The sequence below is a fragment of the Platalea leucorodia genome, assembly GCF_965183815.1.
Source record: "Platalea leucorodia genome assembly, chromosome: 1".
Classification (NCBI taxonomy): domain Eukaryota; kingdom Metazoa; phylum Chordata; class Aves; order Pelecaniformes; family Threskiornithidae; genus Platalea; species Platalea leucorodia.
Genome location: NC_138823.1, coordinates 5157155 through 5177665, shown reverse-complemented (window position 1 = coordinate 5177665; position 20511 = coordinate 5157155). Strand labels below are relative to the sequence as shown.

The window sequence follows — 20511 nt, the reverse complement described above, 5'->3', positions numbered from 1 at the left end:
AGGGTTAGACTCAAGGGAACTTTAGCATTGCATTTCTGCACCTATTTGACAGCCAAAGCAGAGGGACACCATACACAGCCAGGTTAAGGAAGGCAGTTTTGGTTTCATACTGTGTAATAATACTAAGATTATTCCTAGAGCAGACATCTGCAAGAGGCACTAAGTGGCTGACAGCACTCTTGCTCTCGGAAAGTATTTTGCTTTAAAAACATTTTCATAGAAGCTTTTGCTCTAATTTCTCTCTACAATCATGTAACTCAAGTACTCGAAACGACTATACAAGTTTGCTTAATTAACTTCAATTTTTTTTAATACTATTTTTCTTTCTAAAAAAAGGCTAGATTAAAATTTGCACTAAGTTTGTTGTCTAAAAACTTTCAGGAGAAGAAATACAGGCCTCCTTCATGTATTTAGCTGGGAACCTGCCTTCAGAATGTACTTGCCAGGGAATGCATCTAACACACAGAGTCACCTGAACTTGTCATTGAACATCTTTAAGGTCAATGGAAAATGAGTCAAGAGAGTCCACATACTCCAATAATTCTGGATTTAGGATTAAATACATCCTAAAGCAGACATCTAAATGAGGTTACAAAAACCTGGAAGTGACTACCTATGTTTCCTGACTGCAAATATGATCTAGGATAGTCAAATATGACAAGTTTAGCTCTATACGTAGATCTTTTGCAAAACTAAATCAACCCCGAGGTCAACCGATAATGAATTACTCAAATAACTTCCCCACCGTAATACGTAGCTTTGGTTCTAACAGTTACAGTTTTGGGATCATATGTCCACATTGCATGTTTTCCAGTAAAGCTGATACCAGCTGCAACTCCAAAGTGTGCACTGCACCACTGGAGAGGCAACACAAAGCGGGTATGGGCAAAGTCATCCCAGATGATTTGTCAGTGCTGACTGAACCCACTGAGGGGACAACGCTGGAAGACCTCAGGGAAGATGCATTTTCCCCCCGTGAGCGCACATTAAAAGTGGGTGGCCCAGGTGGCTAGTCAGTGCACAGCTTTGTACGTGGTCCAACCAGGAGAAAAAAAAACTGTTTCCAGGACACTGCTGGAAGCGGCGTGACCGTTCCGATTCCGCATACAATTCCATCTGACCACATACGACCATATGCTCCAGTCAAACCTGCACCTTAAGCAAGCACCTCCCACACAACAAATTGTTAGTGTGAACAGACCTATCATGTTAAATGCACTGCAAATAGTTACACAAGGTCTCTTTCTTCAGTAAATATGAAAAAAAAAAAAAATTAAAGAAGTTAGAGAGAACACAGTAAACTAGTTGCATCATGAAAAATGGTCATAGAATAAAACATTCATTTTCATTGTAGAGACTAAAAGTAATCTGAAAATAAATATAATTTTCACTCTTTGGTTATACACTTTATTATCTCTTTGTGATACCAGAACTCTTGCTTCATGCAATGTTTGATGACATCCCACTGAGAACTCAAATCTCTATAAGAACTCTTCTCAATAACTTCTACCGTATTTTTTTGAATAGCAATTACCTTTCCTTCAAAAAGCCACTTCTCGACAAAGATTTTTCTTTTTAGCCTTTTCTTTTATTATTGATGCCCAATGGCTGTTTTCTCTCTCTCTCTCTGAATCTCTCTCTAATATTTCACACTAGGCTTTAATCTAAACAAGGTATTATTCATTGGACTGACTGCATGATGTGCCTTGGCACATAGGCACGAAAAGGACCGTAGACTTAGAATAGGCCAGTGAAGGTGCCAGCTTGAAAATGCAGCATCTGGAAAGGAGCAGCTACAACAGGCATCAGTTCCAGCTGAGTTCCAAGCTCCACAGATGGAGAGAGCATCCAACTCGTGGACCTTCAGTATGATCAGGTATCTAACTTAAATCCCAGCTCCAATTACAAAATACTTTTCTTCAAATGTATCAGAAACTCTTGAATGACAGTTAAAAAAAAAAACAAACCCACAAACAAAAAACAAACAAAAAAAAAAAACCAAAAAAAACCACAAAAAAACAAAAACAAACAAACAAACAAAAAAAACCCACAAAAAACAACCAAAAAACTCTCCTGAAACTAAAAGCCACAGAAAGTATTTTCTGCTCCAAGGCTCTATTTTTGCCTAAGAACTTCTCAAAACAATTTGACATTTTGACATTTTTCCATGTTATTGTGAACAACTTACACAAACTGAGAAGACTACATCCTTCCAGTATCCTTTAAAATTTGACAGGTAGTGTGGAAAAGTTAAAGATTGTATTTTGGAGTCTTACCTCACAATAGGCAACTTGGTGAACGGAACAGGAGGTAACTTCAAACCATCTGGAAGAGTGATGAATTCCATTGTACCAGGGCATTTTGCTGTGTAGCTTTCCAGGCTCTGCGTTACATCTTTCTTTTCTAGAAAATAAATTTGTTTAAAACAAAATTTAAAAACTATTTCAAACTTACATGTAACAAAAGTTTAAGATGAAGTCATAACCTAAAGTTTTACTTGGTTTTTTTTGTTTTTATACAAAATGACTCTAATGGAATGCCAACTAATTTTTGCATACAATGCTTAGAGTTATGCTCTAGAAGCCTTAATGGATGGATCAAATATAATTAAGTGACCTTAGGCAAGATGGTTTTCTGGACTTTTCAGAATTTTAAGTGTCAGGCTATACCTGCTTTTTGTTAATTTTTTCACTGGCAAGATAAAAATTTGTACAATTTATCTAGTTCATCTACATATCCAACACAATTGGCCTCAAGCATGCTAAGGTTATTAATAATAGCATTGTTATGCGAACAAGCCCTGTTCCGAAACATTAGCTGAAACAATACCAAAGGCAAAGAAGAGAAACAAATTACTTTCGATGTTATCTTGTGTTAAAACTACCTAATTCTTAAAATAATTGTACTATATTATGCTACTAAATCATAACAACCAGTACGAAAATTTTTCTTTGGTTTTGCTTAAAAATACAAGAACATTCAAACAAACACACGTTATTTGGCTTATTTTCAATAAAGTATAATAAATGCTTATGGATTTTATCCAACAATTATTTTCAGCAATGTATACAATTGTGTCTCAAGAAAAAAAATGTCTATTTGGAAACATATGGCCTGAACACAAAATTATGTTTCTCTGATGAAATGGGAGTCTGCAAACAGAAATAAGCCTGAGAGGGTGTGTTTAGAGGGGAGACTGAGATAGCTGAAAAGTCGTAGACCTATATCATTTGAAAGCACAGTGAACATTCCTCCGTATACGTGCTACCAATAAAAATAACTATTCAGTAACTAAACTGTTTCCAGAAAATACTTCCGAGATCAAAATACTCAACGATAAAACAAAAGAGAAGAGGGAAGGGTGACAGCAAATACTGCTTTCCAAAAAAACTGCTTAGACAAGTGTATTGGATTCATGCAGCAAGGTTTTGGTAGCGAGGGGTGCTGTAGGGGTGGCCTTTGCGAGAAGAGACCAGGAGCAGCTCCATGTGGGAGAGAGCCACTTCCAGCCAACTCCAAAACGGACCCACCGCTGCCCAAAGCTGGGCCCATCAGCTATGCTGGTGGCACCTCTCTGATAACGGAGTTAAGAGAGGGTAAAAAATGCTGTGTAGCAGCTATGAGAAGGAGGAGTGAGAAAAATGTGACAAACATATCCTGTAAACCATGCTACTGCCTGAAATACTATCTTGGGCCTTGAAAGCCCCAGCATCCACTGATGTTTGTGCTGCCCACATCAGTCCAGCTTGGTTTGTAAGCTTCTAAGGCCACGAGTACATACTCTTTCAAAGCAAATAAACATTGATTGTAATCACCTTCACTAAGAAAGTAATGCCACATAACTGACAAATTGCATTGCCTGTGTCTGTGTTTCACTGAACTGCCTCTTGAGCCACTCACTCATTTTAATTGCGTGTAGGAAATGTTCCCAAAAATACGTTATTAGCCATACGCATACACTCAGAGCAGCGTAGCACAGCCAGGAGTTGTAGTGGTTCAAGACTGAGTATTTTGATAACCATTTCAGGCTACAGCATTCAGGTTGTTATTTGCCAAGTTATGTGAGCAAGGGCACATAGCACAAGCAGAATCCAGAGTCAGAAAGCATCACAGCTACCAAGAATGATGAAGACAACACTATAGTATGCGCTTAATTCTGCTTGAAACCAGAGGTCTGTCATTCTGAAGAATTGGCTTTCATTTCCCAGTGTGAAACACTGTCAATTATTGTATTCAAAGAAAGCATGCTGCCACTTGCAAAACAAATTTGTTTATAGATTTGAGAGTCACATTTATATTTCACAGTAGAAGCTCAGCATGCTTGCTGCAAAGACAAGGCTAAAACAAAACATTTTTCTATGCTGATACTGTATGAAATGCAGTTTAAAGCATGCTGCTGCCAAGCCAGCAGCTCTATTACTTTTTACTTAGCACTGCACCTCAGCTGAGATGCTAAAGGAATCTACGTCAATAGGACATTTCAAGAAGCATTCATGATGAGCAAGAGCTGCATGATCTTGCCTGAGAGCCACTTCTGAAAGTAAATGTTGGAGCCTTTCTCCCTTGACCGAGCACCTCTGCTACCTGACCTCTGCGGTTTGAATGAACGATACAAATTTCTCTGCTTAGTCAAATTTGTAAAGCCTAATAGTTGCCAAAAGCCTGCTGCAGACTGCTACTTTCAAACGGCTCTGAATTTTCCTAGCATCTGCCTGGCTGTCATTGTATTTTGACACAATCACATACTGCACCAGCCTCCTGGGACGACCTATTCAACTACTGAGTCTCCTGACCCATAGTTCAGAGACTGTCTGGGACCAAAACAGTTATCACCAGTACTTAGCTTTCTCTTTGCAAAGAAGAGATAGAAAACAGCTACTCTTGGAGGTCCTTACCCACCTAGTGTCTTCATGCTTGTATACGTCAGCAGGAAAGCAATCACCACTTGATCCTTTGACCTGTGAATTCACCTCAACAGCTTTAAAAGCCTGCACTGCAGCTGGAAACACTATTGGATACTCTTGTGTAGGTACTACAGACACTCATTTATTGAGTGAGAAATGATGGGTTATTTTCTCATCCGGAATAACTACGTTCATGATTTTTTTTCTGCAGTTTCTCTCCAGACTTACTGAAAGATTGAGATCATAGAACGGCTGCAACCAAATAAAGCTGAACAAAGCCATAGTCAGTATTGCCACTCGAGCACATACTTCTCAGTTCGTTCAGTATAGCCTCATAGTGCAATTTCCCCACTTCATACCAAACTGTTTTCGTTACCTTTTTTTGACCGAAAATTTTGCAAGTTCAGCAGTAATCTTGGTAATTTTTTGCTGAACTACTTCACATCATCACAATGAACACTGGTTTTGGCCCAAAGCTGCTTCGAACCTTCTTCTAATATGAGAACACAAAAATCTGAATTCCACTAAATCTGAAAAAGAAAAGTCATCCTGCCAGTTTCACAAGAATGTGAAGCGGTATTACATAAAAATGAAGGCACTGAAAAATCAGACCAGGACAGGAAAGGTGGTCAGTTATAGACTAACATTTTTAAACACTTCAGTAACCGTGATTTAACGGTATCACACAAACAGTATTTCATGCTTTGGCAGATAACAGAGAAAATCAGAAGAACACAATTGCTGTAACTGTAAGTTCCAGCTCTTTAATTGTTGAAGAAATTTAAAATATCTGCAGTCCGTCTCAGTCACTACCCATTAAAAATGAAGTAAAATATTAAAAATACAACACTTGTTCTCTGGCAAACGGTTGGTCTTGTTTTGATCAATTCATTGTGTCCCTTGCAGAACAACCTACAGCAAGGCAGAACGAAGGAAGGGAACAGTTCATGTCTGACCTGCCAATTACACTGGAAGACAAACAACTTTCTGTTTCCTTATGCAACTTGCTAAAATATTGAAAAAGGAAGCTGCGAAACAAATAGCTAAAAGCCTTCTGGCTTCAATTTTCCCCTGGTAATAAGCCCTGAATCAAAGTTTCAATAAAAAAAAGAAAAACCAAACAGTACCCAGGGTTCTTTGTGCTGGCTGAGCTTTTCCTTCCCCCTTGAAAACAGCAAATAACATTCACAAAGGAGAAGCCCGAGGAGACCTTCTGCAGCAGTCAGCCCCTGAGCAGTGGCAGCCAGCTGGCCTACCCAACTCTCTCAGGAACAAAGAGTCAAACATCTCCGTGATAAATTACTAGTAACACGTAGCAAGATAGAAAAGTCAGCCTGACAGCAGAAAAAGCAAGAGAAACAGTAGTTTCTGCACCCAGAAACATAGATATTTCCTTCACAAAAAAAAAGAAAATGGCTTGCTGAGCCCTCTTACAACTAGAGAAGAAAAAAAAGTCAGCATCTGCTGCCAGGGAGATCTTCAGCATCACCCTGCCATCAAGATGCAGTGTATTCCTTAAACTAAAAAAGAATTTCAAAAAGGCCACAAAATTTCTTAAGACTCTCACAAAAGCTGAAGTAGACATTGAGTATTCATTGACAGTAATTGCTACAAACTTTTTACCTTGAAGTTAATCACTAGGTTATAGCATGTATGCAAAGGTCTTCATGACCTTGCAGGGAGTCCCTCAACTCTAGTTTCGGATGGTGCAGGTGGACAGTAAGCATCCCATTTGTATACTCAGTACACCACTCTTCACTACCACAAGCGAGCTAATGTTGTAAGTGAAGTGCCTTAGCAAGACTTGCATGATCAATCCACTAATTCAGTATTTCGGTTGTTTAATTCAGCAGAACAGAGCAGGTTTCCTCTAATTCGCAGGCAAGCATCACCTGTTTTTCCATTACATTAAGTCTGATAGGTATTAGATGACAGCATTTTCTACAGTTTTAATAAACAAACAGCATCTCTAATATTTTTCTGAAAAATACATGGAGCAAGTAAGCACAACTTCAAACTGCTCAGAGATCTGATACTTGAACAAGTTGTTCTGAAAGCAACACAAGGAATGCTGGGGTTTCATTCCAGTATTCTCTATTGCAATAAATCTCAGCACTTACCTATGTTTTTCTACTGCCCTGAACAGCTGTATGTCAGACGCCTACCTAGGTTCCTTAGGTCATCAGTTAGACGGGAAGCACGTGCAAGCTGACTGGCCAACTGGATGACAAAATGACCAAAGCGAGTGAGAATTAACGGTCTTTTTCTTTGCCTCTTCAGGGCACTGTCAGCGTCTACCTTTTCTATGTCTGAATAAGTGTCATAAAACTGGAACAAAATTAACATCTCTGATCTGTTCTCCACACCACGTTTTGTCAATAGACTCAAAAGCTATTCTTACGGGGAAAGCCAGAAGGGCACCGGCAGACAGCATATTATATCAATCCTGTCTCCTTGAGATATCAAGAAAAATAAATCTCTAAATAAATACAGACTAAAACTAATAACATTCACAGTTTGACATGTAAAAGAGCAAGAGCAACAAGAAAATAATTAATCTATGCTACCCAGAGAGCTAGACCCACTTTCATGAACAGATCATCACGAACAGTATCAAAGTGGCTCCATCCATACAAAGAAGAGAATGAGAGCAAAAGGATTCAGTTATTTGTTGTGTAACGACTCATCTTTGAAAAAGAAATTATCAGCTTTCCTACTAACTTTGCAGGAAGCGGGGGAAAGAAGATAATCTTTTCAACATAAATAAAAAGAGAAGAGTTGTCTGTTCGAAGCAGAATGTTTTCTGCTTCTAAGATGACCACTACAAAGAGAGAGAATGGGAAGAGATTGACTAAACACACCGCGGTCTTCTATTACAAGATTTTTAACAATTATATCAGATGTGTACACATTAAGTCACAGTCAGTTTGAAATTCACAGCTACCACAAAAATATTTTTAGATAAGATCTCATGAAAAATTGACATAGCTGAAGTCAGAGTTCAGAAACATACCATTAAAATTTCAGTATCTAGTTCTCCACCGTATCCGAGAACTTCAGATGCCTGTATACTTTGAACACTACAAAAATATATTTTGTACATACAAAATCAGTATGTAAACCACTGAACAACATTAATTTTTTTTCATGTTAAGAAAGAGCAGAAGACCTACCTTAACATGAAGTGGAGCAAATAAGCATAGGTAACTTCCATAACAAAACAAAACAAAACAGAAAAAAAAAGGTAAGGACTGCTGCAAAGCTGCTTCTGAGCAAAGCAGGCTTTGTAAAAATTTACAGATGCAATGGCATAACTATTAAACACATCTGATTTTGTATTTTGGGTAGAAGAAGCACACAGAGACAGAGGGTGGCAAGAACAACATGCTAATTTCTGGGGGACATTATTCCCAATATACTGTTATGCAAAGTAATGGGAATTTGGCCAGAGAGGCTTATCATGAATCGAAGTTTTAATGCCTCTGCTAATGACACAAGGAGAAGAGACTCTTGCTTGAGAAAAGGCCAGTTTAATTGTTTAAAAAACTAGGTAACCATCTGAAAACTTAGAACGAAAACATGTCAGCTCTCTCAACTCAACACAGCTGAGTTTTCCAATCCTTTTGAAAAAAAAAAAATTTTCTTCAGTATCACTCCTAGATCTTACTCTTCTTAGCACATCCAGTCATACTCAATGGACATCACATGGGGAGTTCACCAAAGTACATGCATGATCCTCTCTTAAACATGGATATTTCTTTTTACATATTAACTGCTACTTTCAGTAGCAGCTTGATTCCAGTGCCTTCATTTGGCTTTAGACTAAAGAGAGCAGTATTGAGTCTGTTAAGCGTCATATAAAATTTATTTGAATTTTAGTAAAACAGTTAATATAGCATCTCCAAAAATAGCTTCCTTCAGTACAAAAACCTTAGCTTTCAAAAATACAGCACAAATTCTTCATGTCTTCATATTGCCAATTAAAGTATGTCTTCCCCAAAGTAATTCTTTTTTTTTTTTTGAACAAAATCTTTGCAACTTCTCTTCATTTGACCATTTGTATCTTTTCCCTCAATTGATCAAATCAGGCTTCTTCAAAAATCAGAGGTAAGTACATGAAAATAGGAATTTTCAGCTAAAGCTCAGAAACTTCATTTTCTTCGTGAATGACTTTAATATGAAACTATTGTCATAAAGAAATGTACCGTTTTCCTGTAATGACTGATCTTCTGTTTTACCTAAGAATTTTGATATGGTGTTGGCTGGAGTTGTCGTCCGTACCTCACCAACACGCAAGTCTAAACAAAGATAAATCATGTGTGAAAGACTTTCAGGTTTGTTTATAATGCTAGACAATTTGGATCAGGCTTCATTTACATTGCAGTGTTTTTCCTTCATATAACATATAACTCAAAAAACTGTTGGTCTTCCTATTTTGTTCTATGCAAATGAATTTAAATCTTTTATCGCTGTTGCTAGTTTATACAGTCTCATTTATTTATTTCACTTCAAAATTAATAAATTCACTGAATTAGGATCTGAACCAGAGTTACTCAAGGAACACAAGGATAAGCAGATCATTATTTGAAACAGATAAACACGTACAGGCACTGTGGTTTTCCTCTTAGCCATCTTCACTTTCTACATAGTCTAAAAGACATGTATTTCAGGAAAATAAATTACCCCTTTTTAATAAAGCAGTTTGAGTGAAGTTATTTAATAAGACAGCTTGTCTCTAGAAAACACCAGTTCCAGAGAGAGATTTTAAAAAAATAAAACAAGCCCAGAGAGTTTTACCCTGCTGCTGCTATTTTGAATTAAAAAAAGAAAAAGGGTTTTTAAAAAAGCAGGAGCAAGTGTTGCAGATAAACAACTCCCAGCAACAGGAGCACGTAACACTGCTGAAGTTTTATAGTACACAACTGAAGAAAACACCGAACTAGATGAAAAGCTGCAAAATTCATGGTACCATGATGAATAAGAAGAGTTTAGTGGCTTCTAGGAAGCTTCCTCCTACTTCATGTGCAATCTCAGAAGTCTTTTATTACAATATGTCAGAAAGCATTCAAGCTTTTTTTAATATATTCTTATACCTGTGCTGGTTTTGGCTGGAGTAGAGTTAATTTTCTTCATAGTAGCTAGTATGGGGCTATGTTTTGGATTTGTGATGAAAACAGTGTTGATAACACAGGGATGTTTTCGTTATTGCTGAGCAGTGCTTACACAGGGTCAAGGCCTTTTCTGCTTCTCACCCCACCAGCGAGGAGGCTGGGGGTGCACAAGAAGTCAGGAGGGGACACAGCCAGGACAGCTGACCCCAACTGACCAAAGGGCTATTCCATACCATAGGACATCATGCTCAGCATATAAAGCTGGGGAAGAAGAAGGAAGGAGGGAACGTTCGGAGTGATGGCGTTTGTCTTCCCAAGAAACTGTTATGCATGATGGAGCCCTGCTTTCCTGGGGATGGCTGAACACCTGCCTGCTGATGGGAAGTAGCGAATGAATTCCTTGCTTTGCTTTGCTTGCATGTGCGGCTTTTGCTTTACCTATTAAACGGTCTTTATCTCAACACACGAGTTTTCTCACTTTTACCCTTCTGATTCTCTCCCCCATCCCACCGGAGGGGAGTGAGCGAGCGGCTGTGTGGTGCACACACATACACACACACACACTATGGTGTGTGATATGACACTACGCTGAAGCTGTAAAAAGATTTCCAATTAATGGCTAAGAACCTGCCATGCTGCTATAAATATTCCCTAGTAATTATATTGAAGATTTCGGTCTCCATCCCGAAATCAGTTAATTTTAATATTGTAAGACCAACCAAACTAGCTCCCTTTTGAAAGATTTATTGGTTAGGCAAGAACAACTTGCAGGTACTTTGTCAACCAAAATACAATGCAGTGCATTAAAACCAGTTCATTACTGTCAGTTAAGTAAACCCCACTTCAACTCAGAAGTTTACGTCAAGTTTTAATTTGCATTATATTCTCTGTTCAGTCTGATTAAAACTTCATTCTTTTCAGCCCTTGAAATCACTTTTACCTTTCTAAAAATTAATTTACACGCTACAGAGGATCCTAGGGGAAATGCTGTCATAATTTAAATGGAGTATTCAGGAATAAGGTTCTTTATGACTACAAAACATTGCAAACTGCTGACAGGCTACATCTATATTATCATGTATTGCAGCACATAAGGAGAGAAGCTATAGAGCAAAGCAGTTGGTGCCTATATTACACACGCTTCAGGGCATTACTTGTGACAGTCAGCATAAGCAGACCTTCTAACAGAAGGTTTCCAATACAGGATCTCTTACTTTCCACTCTCAAGAAACAATATCATAATCAAGTCTACTCTAGAAACCCTTCTAAATAAGCCTGGCTCAGCAACAAATTGTGATATTGCCAGTTTTGCCAGTTTCCTGGTAGCTTACAACTGTTTGGAAAAGCAAAAGCCACATGACTAATAATCTCTTATCTCCACACCATAATCTCATTCACTTATTTTTTCTTTCTATCTCTTCTAATCATTAATTAATCAATGTACCAAAAGGTGTTTGTTTTTTTTTTTTTTTAATTCAGGACCATTGTATTAATTAAATCACGTTCATTTAAATGCTCCATCGTTCCTTGGAAAGAAATCACGCTTCAAAGATGTTCTGCCTCCTTCCCATTAGATCACAATGATCCATACACCTACTATTATTTACTATAGTTTCTTACAATTTACCCGCTACGGATATCAAATTTACCGAACTCCAGATGGGTTCAAAGGGTGGAATTCGGTTTACCTTACTTCAAGAGAAGCATCGATGACTACAGTCAGGTGCAGATACCTAGTCGGGACTGAGATAGCCACATACGTGTAAAGGGAGTGATGAATCTCATCAGAAGAATCACTGGGGTGGCCAGGATCATTAGGATGCCCAGGATGCAGACATCTACACTGAAGACAAACCCACCTCATTTAGTTAAGAAGAACTTCCATCCCTCTCTGAACTCTTAAAAAATGCGGAGATACATTTGCCATTTGTAATTTTAAAATGAGAATGAAGACAATTTAAGAAATCCATTAATTGCAACTGTTAGTAGTTTGACTATTTAATTTTAAAATTTTTTTTAGCATCTTTGAACCTTATCTGGTACCTGAAATTTATTACTACTCATTTTACAGTTCAGATCACTCCCCACCATAAACCTCTTCTAATTACACTTTGAAAGACTTCCACAGATGTAGTGTCTGTAGAGGGAGGACCAAACCTCAGAATCTTCCTTCCTGAAAAGACAACCTTGATCAAAATTTTCTGATACAGCTCAATCTTCCCTGAGTGTCTCTTTTTACACCTCAATTATGTTTCAATCCTGGCAGGCTCCCTGCTTCTAATATATTTGAAGAAGTTATTAGCTTTCATGAGCGCAGCAAGTTACTCCTCAAAATCTTTTCTGGGCTTATGTTCCTCCCCCTGCCTCATTTAACTTATCAGGGTTGACTTTCTCTTCTACTCTCTCTGTTTGGACAAAACATCCACTTTCATACAGTAAACTTTTTTTTCCTCCCCCAACTGCATTTATTTTGCTGTTTAACCACCCTTGTTTGTTTGTTTGTTTGTTATTTTAATGGAGAATACATTTACTGAGAAGCTACTAAGACATCTTTAAGCAAACATGCTACTCCTTTTAATTTTGTCCAATTAGCTTCTTTACTTTTATGTATCTCCTCCTTTCGAAGCTTAATACTACTGTCAAGATGGTTTGTTTATTTTAAAATCGTTCATATTTGTTTATCCTACATTTTATTTCTAAGACCTACAATCTTGTTTCCTGTGACCTAAATATGAAGAACAGGAGAAAAAAAGAGGAGGAGCACTATAGGAATAGGCAGGAGGAATGGCAGAGGGGAGCAATGGTGAGCAACCAGCTCAAACTAAAGAAAATGAGCTGAAGCTCTCAAGACTTCTCTTTCTACAGCAGCCTAAACAGGGAAAAATGAGAAAGTCATATCAAGACAAACAAGAGAACAGGATACGGCTAGGTGAACGCACAGTAACAAGTTGCTCCAGCAGTCCCTCAAAACAAGAGGTGGTTTTAAATTTTTCCATGTTCTGGAGTAGCAGCAGTTATTCTTTACATTTATAGGTTATTATTCCCTTTCTCCAGTGAAATGCCATTTAGTCAAATCTATGTGGGGAAATATAACTCACCAAGTGCCCCTGCAGCTTCATTTCATTTTCCCAGGTGTTTGGGTGGAAATTCAAGACAATGTTTGAAGCAAAGATCCTCAGAAATTGAGTCTGGACTTTACTGTTGCCAATACAGGGTTGGCAGAAGGCTTACGCTTAAGGGCATTTATGCATTTGCTTTTGGTCTAGCTGTCAATTTTTATGAGCCCAGTTTAATACTCTTTCTTATTTCCTATATTTCTACATAGCAATTTGAAATTTAAATATCACCAAGTGAATGCATATGCAATCTGTTCTATAAATAAAAATGTCTGTAGAATACTGCATAGTTTCCTCTTTCAAGCTGTGACATAGAAAGGCATATTTTAAGAGTTGTCAGACACCACGTCTGACATGATCAAATTACAATCAGTCCAGGCTTAACCATAATTTCTAAAGATAAAAAAGGTTTGGGGATTTTTTTTCTTTGATAAAGCTCATCACTTCTTTGCAAAAGGCACAGACCTCACCCTGGCAGTTGACATGTCAGCCATCACCTCAGCACAGTAATCTTGAAAGGAGGATGAAAAGGTTCTGAAAGCGATCTTGGATCATTGGCATACAGTCCCTGGTCCTCCAACCACCACCAACTCGAAGCTGTCAAGGCATCAAAGTGGTCTGCCCAGCCGACACTGACAAGTCCATCACAACTGATCTAGAGGATGAAGGGAACTGAAATAGCATTCAGTATAAATTTTGGCAGAAATTCTTCATCGGGGAGGATGACCTCAGCACAGGCTGAGAATAAGTATCTTGTGGAAGGTGACAGATTGTTTTCATGAGAAAACAGACTGAAGCCAAACTTACAAACCTCTAAGGTTTGCATGGCATGAATCAACGTGTCATATGATTTTGAAGAGCCAAGTAATAGCCACTACTACTGCAGCAGGGATAGAATCCTGCCACCATGGCGTTCAGAATCACATCAATGAAATTTAGACAACTAGGGGTATTTCTGAAAATTCAAGTCAGGATCTCTGGAAGGAACAAAAACCTTTTTCTTAGGTAGAGCTGTGTTTTTACCATCCCGCTGACCAAGCGCAGCCATGGCACGCGGTCGTTATCTTAGATAAACCGTAAAAACAACTCCTGACCAAGTAATGCTCTCAGCCAATCCATGGTATTTCCTGTGCAGTGCCTGTATGAAGATACATAAAGTAGGCATACTGAAAAAGAAAATCCACATACAGAAATCCCTCCCAATGGAGACGGATGAACTCTGTTGACAAGGTTTGCTTCTGAAGATAAAATATCCAGCTAGAGCAAAGAAACCCCCTAAGTCCTTCATCACGTGCAGGACCTTGTCTGTCCTCTGGTTGAAGAGAAGTGTCGTAACAAGTTAAGTCTTTCACTAAAGATTTCATGTCTTTCAGCGGAATCAATGACTGTGGCCAGAGTGATGAGTATCCACTCTGGGGAGGGCATGCCTCTATCAAAGGGGTATTTGTGATGAAGCCCAGGATATCATTTTTAGTTCACTAGGGCTAAAACAAATATCTTCATGACATGACTAGAAAGTTAAGTAAGCTAAAATTGTTCAAAATCTTATGCTCAGTGAGCAAAGAAGCCCTGATAACCAGATCAACAAAACTGGAACAAGTAGTGTATCTTCACCAAGCTGCCGGACATTTTGTGGTCATGGCTGTGGAACTTAGCCTATTTATTTTTGGTCACTGCTGCTGCTGAAAAGACTAAAGGCAAAGGTCATCACAGAAAGACTCGGAATTACATGATATCCACTATTCTCTGTCTTTCTGGAGTTGAAAGGTAAACATGTACATACATGAGAGGCCACGTGGTCTTTCTTCAAATTGTTAGCCAACACGGTTCTGTTTCTAAAGAGAGTATTTGTGTTAATCTAGGGAATGACAAGAGCAGCACAACAGACGTTTTGAGACACCAAAGGCCATGCTAATGCTGGAGTAGTACCTGTGCTGACAATCCAGTTGGCTAGAGAAGCACCTAAAGGTCCCAAGAGATCTCAGAGAATCATGCAGGCTGTGTCCAAAATCAATACCATGATAGAGAGAAGAAAAAACATGGAACATTGTCATTTGCCTTGCTACCTTTGCCTGCTGCCTATCCAGGACCAACAGGTAGAACTGGTGTCAGAAGGCCAACATGCATCTTTATAGTAGCCTCCACAATCTCAAACATCTGCCAGATTGCTTTGGGAGCTAGCCTCTGTCCTAAAGTCTAGTAACAGGATGGAGCTGGAACTAACAGCGGTTTCCAATGACATAACCACCAACCACGCACCGGAATGATGGGAAGGCATGTTTCATGAAGTACTTCCAGATCTTGTTCTCTCCATCACCTACCGTCACTCACCTCAAGAATAAAGGCATCCAGAACACTGGTCAACGGATGAAAAATGACCTCTGCATGTCTCATGCAAGGCAGAATTATCACAGAGTCAGTAGTTTAAGTACATGACAGACAGATCAGTAGAGATCTCAGATGTGAAGCCTGTCACCTCACTAGAAGGCTGAAAAGGACTAAAGTGCAACAACAATCACAGGACAGGAAAATATTAATGGCAGAGGTATGCTGAGAAGCACTGAAAAGCGTACATTATTTCCCAAATAATAAAATAGACAAACTTAGTGGATCTTCAATGAACTGAACTCGCTCCAAAAAAGGAACAAAGCACTCCTAGCTTCATCGCATACCATGAATGGTGAGAAAAAGTCATCTCAGTGCACCGAGGTCCTTGCCACCAGATGCAAAACAGCAGGCGTGACAGTTGGAAACCCACCGAATGTCTGAAAGAACGTGAGCTTGCAGGGGTGATGGACATGCTCTCTGTAAGCGGTTTCTGTCCGGACAGTCACTTTTTGATAACAGCTGTTTCCAAGTAGCTCCGTATTTAGACAGGCCCCAACAGATGAGCTAACTCGGAATCATTTGCACACAATACAAATCACAGTCCTTTTAAGTACTATGATTATTATCAGTAAAGATCCACAATAAAATACTGAGGGTTTTTAGAAGTATCTGACCTCACCCAAATCAAATTCAGTGTGAGCTGTACACACAGTGTTATGTTTCAAAAAGCATTATGCAAAAGATATAGATTTAATTCCAAGCAACTTTGTAATTGCACATTTATTTCTTATTTAAAGAAAGAGTGATTCTCAAGGGCTTGTTAACATTAAAACATAATGGCTTGAGATTAGAGAGCTTTTATGCAGAATTTGGTACCTCTTTTTGCTAAGCAGAAGACTGCATTTTACATATTTATGTAACTAAATAGTTCAATTTTAAATCAGACTCTTAGCTTCCATGTTGTTAAAATAGTGACTGACATTTCCCATTTACTTGATGATACTTTTTATTCAGATTTCCCAGGCTGCATGGTTGGAAATTGTAATTCGAGTAAACATACACAGAAGTTGTGTTTTAAAATAATTATCAAGTGTCATTCAATTAAAATATAATAAAATTTTGTTTTAAACACAAACAAGTTTTGACTATGCGTTCGTATTCTGTAAATAGAAGCAAGAGCTTGTAATTAATAAGTCTTTCATTATAACTACTAAATCTCATCTTCTGAACTTCTACGTGAAGTGAAGAGGAAATCAATGTTTTCTCTTTTCTGAAGTCCTAGTATCTCAACTTCAACTGAACTACAATATCGATCTCAGAAGAATTACAAAAAAAATACAAGCCAGAAATACATTTCTGGCACTGTTGTCCACACTCTAGCCAGTCTGGAACACCACTAACCACGTCTGAGCAACATGCTAGCAATAAAAGACTTCAAACACAACAGTAAGTTCTATTTTGGATGTCTTCAGCAGAAAAGGAGAAAGATTCAGCTACTTTTCAAAAACACTGCAGAACATTTAGTTTGATTTTTCAAAGACACTAAACATCACAGTTATCATAGGTCTTATGAAACTGGAAGCTTTACTCACACATATGATGTCTGAAGACAAGAAACACATTGCTTCTCTTTAAGATTTCAAACCTTTTTAGGATTAGGGATTAGCAATATCATATGCGGACATGCGTAGTAGAAGAGCTTAAAGCCTTGTCTTCAGCCAAACCTTCCATACATAAATCAACAAAGCTTCATTAAAAGCAAAGGAAAATCCAAGGACCTTTTGACAGCAAATAAGATCTACAGACAGAAAGATAATTTATTACATTTTCTCAGTTCCTCTCCTTCCTCCACTACTGATTTGAGCCACTAAACAGAGGGAATTCACTGGCAGGCCAAGACCTAAAGCTTGCCAGCAAAGTTCTTTGCTGCCGGAGTCACCGAGGAGAGACATTTGTCCACTACTAAAGGAGAAAAGAGAGGAAAAAGCCTGCATCATTTTACAGCCATCCTCTTTATCATAAATGAGGGAATAACTGAAAAATACGCACCTTTTACCCAGCTTACTGTGAATCAAAAACATTTTTAAAATCTTTCATCACTAATTCTGTCTCATTATTCTGGGTGATAAATAAATCTGTCTGAAACATTTTTCCTAAGAAACATAATACAAACATAATATTTGTCACCTTTTGCTTTTCCAGGTGATTTTGTAAGTGCTACATGCCCCTCCTCAAAAGGGACCTCACACATATCATTACCATTTCTGAAAATCATCCACAGACACATTCATGCCCTTGTTATCCACTGACAAATTTAATAAATCCCAATGAAATCTATTGCTGAATTAAAAAAAAAAAAAAAAAAAAAAACACCAGAAATTGAAAGAAACCACAGAAACTTATCTTACTTCTAGGAACTTAAGCCTACTGTCCTAGTTAAATAATGTCAAATTCAATTCCATCATGTTCAGCTGCTACAAGTCATTGTCTCAAACACAGGGACAAGGATTGTGCCCACTCCCTTAGATGACTTCTGCATCCAGACTATTAAAGTTTCATCAGAAAACATCTCTCATCAGAAAACTCATAGGAGATTCACTCTGAACTACAGTACACTCTTCTGAATTTACTTTTCAGCCTCAATTCGTCTCAATCTCTTCATTAATAGCACTTACGAAGGCTTGAAGGCTGCTAGTATTTTCGAATAATACTTCTTTTTTAATCCACACACAAATTACGCCTCTGATCATATTCCTAATATTTACCAAGAAAACAGAGCATTAGGCTTGAGACAGTCAATCTACAGATGGAAAACATTTAAGACAGTTTTATTTTAGATGCTACACATCAAGGTCGGAACACTGCAATATTTAAAACTAGTAACACTGTATATGTGATTGATTACCGTCAATTACTCATGCATACACAGAATTCCCTAACTTTTGTGCTCTCCATTACTTCTCAAATTAAATACATTTCAAAACAAAGTCACATTATTTGACTGTAGGACAGAAGAAAATGCAGATACCTCCTTTTTTTAAAAATCATACCTTGATCAGAAAGAAAATCCAGCATGGTCTGGAGAAGGAAAGACAGATGCCTGACACATAGAGCAGGATTGCCCATTCTTCTGGAAGCATATACTAGTTCATGAAGCAAACGCATCTGTACCGCAGCCCATCCTCTATGAGTTCCTATAAAGTAAGCAGTCATTTAAATTTTTTTTAAAGCTATAAGTCATCACAAACCAATTGGTTGTGGTTTTCTTTACATACTAAGCAATTTAATTTTTTATATATATATAAAAAAATAAATAAAAATCATCCAAAGGAACCAATAATTAAAAAAACAAATCTTGTCCTCAAAACAAAAGAAAAATTAGGATCTTTGAGTTTGCTTGAATATTTAAATGTGAAAGCAATTTTTTTTTATATGCTTGTCTATCGACTAATAAATTCATCATTAGAATTCAGAAAATGAAGTTAACACCATGAAGTAAAAAATAAAACGATACACAAACCTTTAAAGTTTTATATTTTTTAAATTGTAGAAATTCACATGAGATTTCATACAGAAACTTCATTTTTATTCAAATCAAGTACTACTTAACTCCCCTTGAAGATCAAGAAAAAGATATTTTCTCTAAATGCTTTCCTGGCCATTAAATGTCAGTAAAAAGCAATGAAACTACAGGACATGAGGCACATTTCCTGATTTTCAGTCTTTAAAAACTAAGTTTCAGACTATAAATTATTTCATATTTGCAAAGTATCGATGGTAACAATAAATAGATCATCATAACGCAATTTTTCTTTCAAAACCATAATATGCAGTACTTTTCATGAAACTTAAATCTGCTTTTAGTACTAAGCAAGAGCAATAATTTTTAAGTAACAGATATTCCAAGATGGGCAATACTTCATAAACTTCTAAACAGCTTTCCTTCTAATATTATCCTTCAGCATTTGGCAAACTTTTTCAGAAATACTTACTGCAACCAAACCTTGAGATTTTATACTTCGCACACGAGTCTCATTATTTTTCACGTGTGAAATATTGTTCTTATCAAGCAGTTCTTACAGGCTACAGTGATCTTTCCATATGTCTCCGAAAAAGCCGTTTTAGGGGTAAAATCTGACAAAGCACTTCAGTGCAACATAAAGGTAACTTAAAAATGAAAGATAAACACCCATCATGTCACTTTTTTTTGTAATCATCAGTTCTTGCAGAACTTCTACAACCTCTTCTCCCCACACAGCCCCATCCCAGTCTTTTCCATCACAGGCCACAGCATATTTTTTCCAGTCCGTTCTCTCTTCCTAGACTCTTTGGGTCTTTCTGTCTAGTCCACTTGGCATTTGCTGCCTCCTTTCATGTATCATTTCTTTCAGTGACTGCCAAAATCACACCAGTTTAAAAAAACAAAAGCAAAAACAAAACAAGCATCCACACATACAGCAGGTTGTCTACATGCCTGTTACACAGAATCATAGAATCATAGAATCGTTAAGGTTGGAAAAGACCCTTAAGATCATCAAGTCCAACCGTTAATCCAGCACTGGCAAGCCCACCACTAAACCATGTCCTCAAGCACCACATCTACCAGTCTTTTAAATACCTCCAGGGATGGAGACTCAACCACTTCCCTGGGCAGCCTCTTCCAATGATTGACTATCTTTTCAGTGAAGAAGTTTTTCCTAATATCCAACCTAAACCTCCCCTGGCGCAGCTTGAGGCCGTTTCCTCTCGTCCTATTGCTTGTTACTAGGGAGAAGAGACCGACCCCCACCTCGTTACAGCCTCCTTTCAGGCAGTTGTACAGAGCCATAAGGTCTCCCCTCAGCCTCCTCTTCTCCAAACTAAATAACTCCAGCTCCCTCAGCCGCTCCTCATAAGACTTGTGCTCCAGACCCTTCACCAACTTCGTTGCCCTTCTCTGGCCACGCTCCAGCACCTCCATGTCCTTCTTGCAGTGAGGGGCCCAACACTGAACACAGCACTCGAGGTGCGGCCTCGCCCGTGCCAGTTTCATCAATGGAAATCACAACCGCA

General features: G+C 38.1%; 1 protein-coding gene across 4 annotated transcripts in view; it reads right to left on the bottom strand.

The window, feature by feature from the left end:
• The window catches only part of TRAPPC9 (trafficking protein particle complex subunit 9), a 518256-nt gene that overhangs the window by 459436 nt on the left and 38309 nt on the right, over positions 1-20511 (bottom strand). For all 4 annotated transcript variants that reach the window (XM_082318004.1, XM_082318003.1, XM_082318001.1 and 1 more), the window contains exons 9-10: positions 18510-18653; positions 2277-2403 (exon numbers count right to left, since the gene is read on the bottom strand). In XM_082318004.1, coding sequence (XP_082174130.1) covers positions 2277-2403; positions 18510-18653 — 271 coding nt within the window. The remainder of the gene's footprint in view (positions 1-2276; positions 2404-18509; positions 18654-20511) is intronic.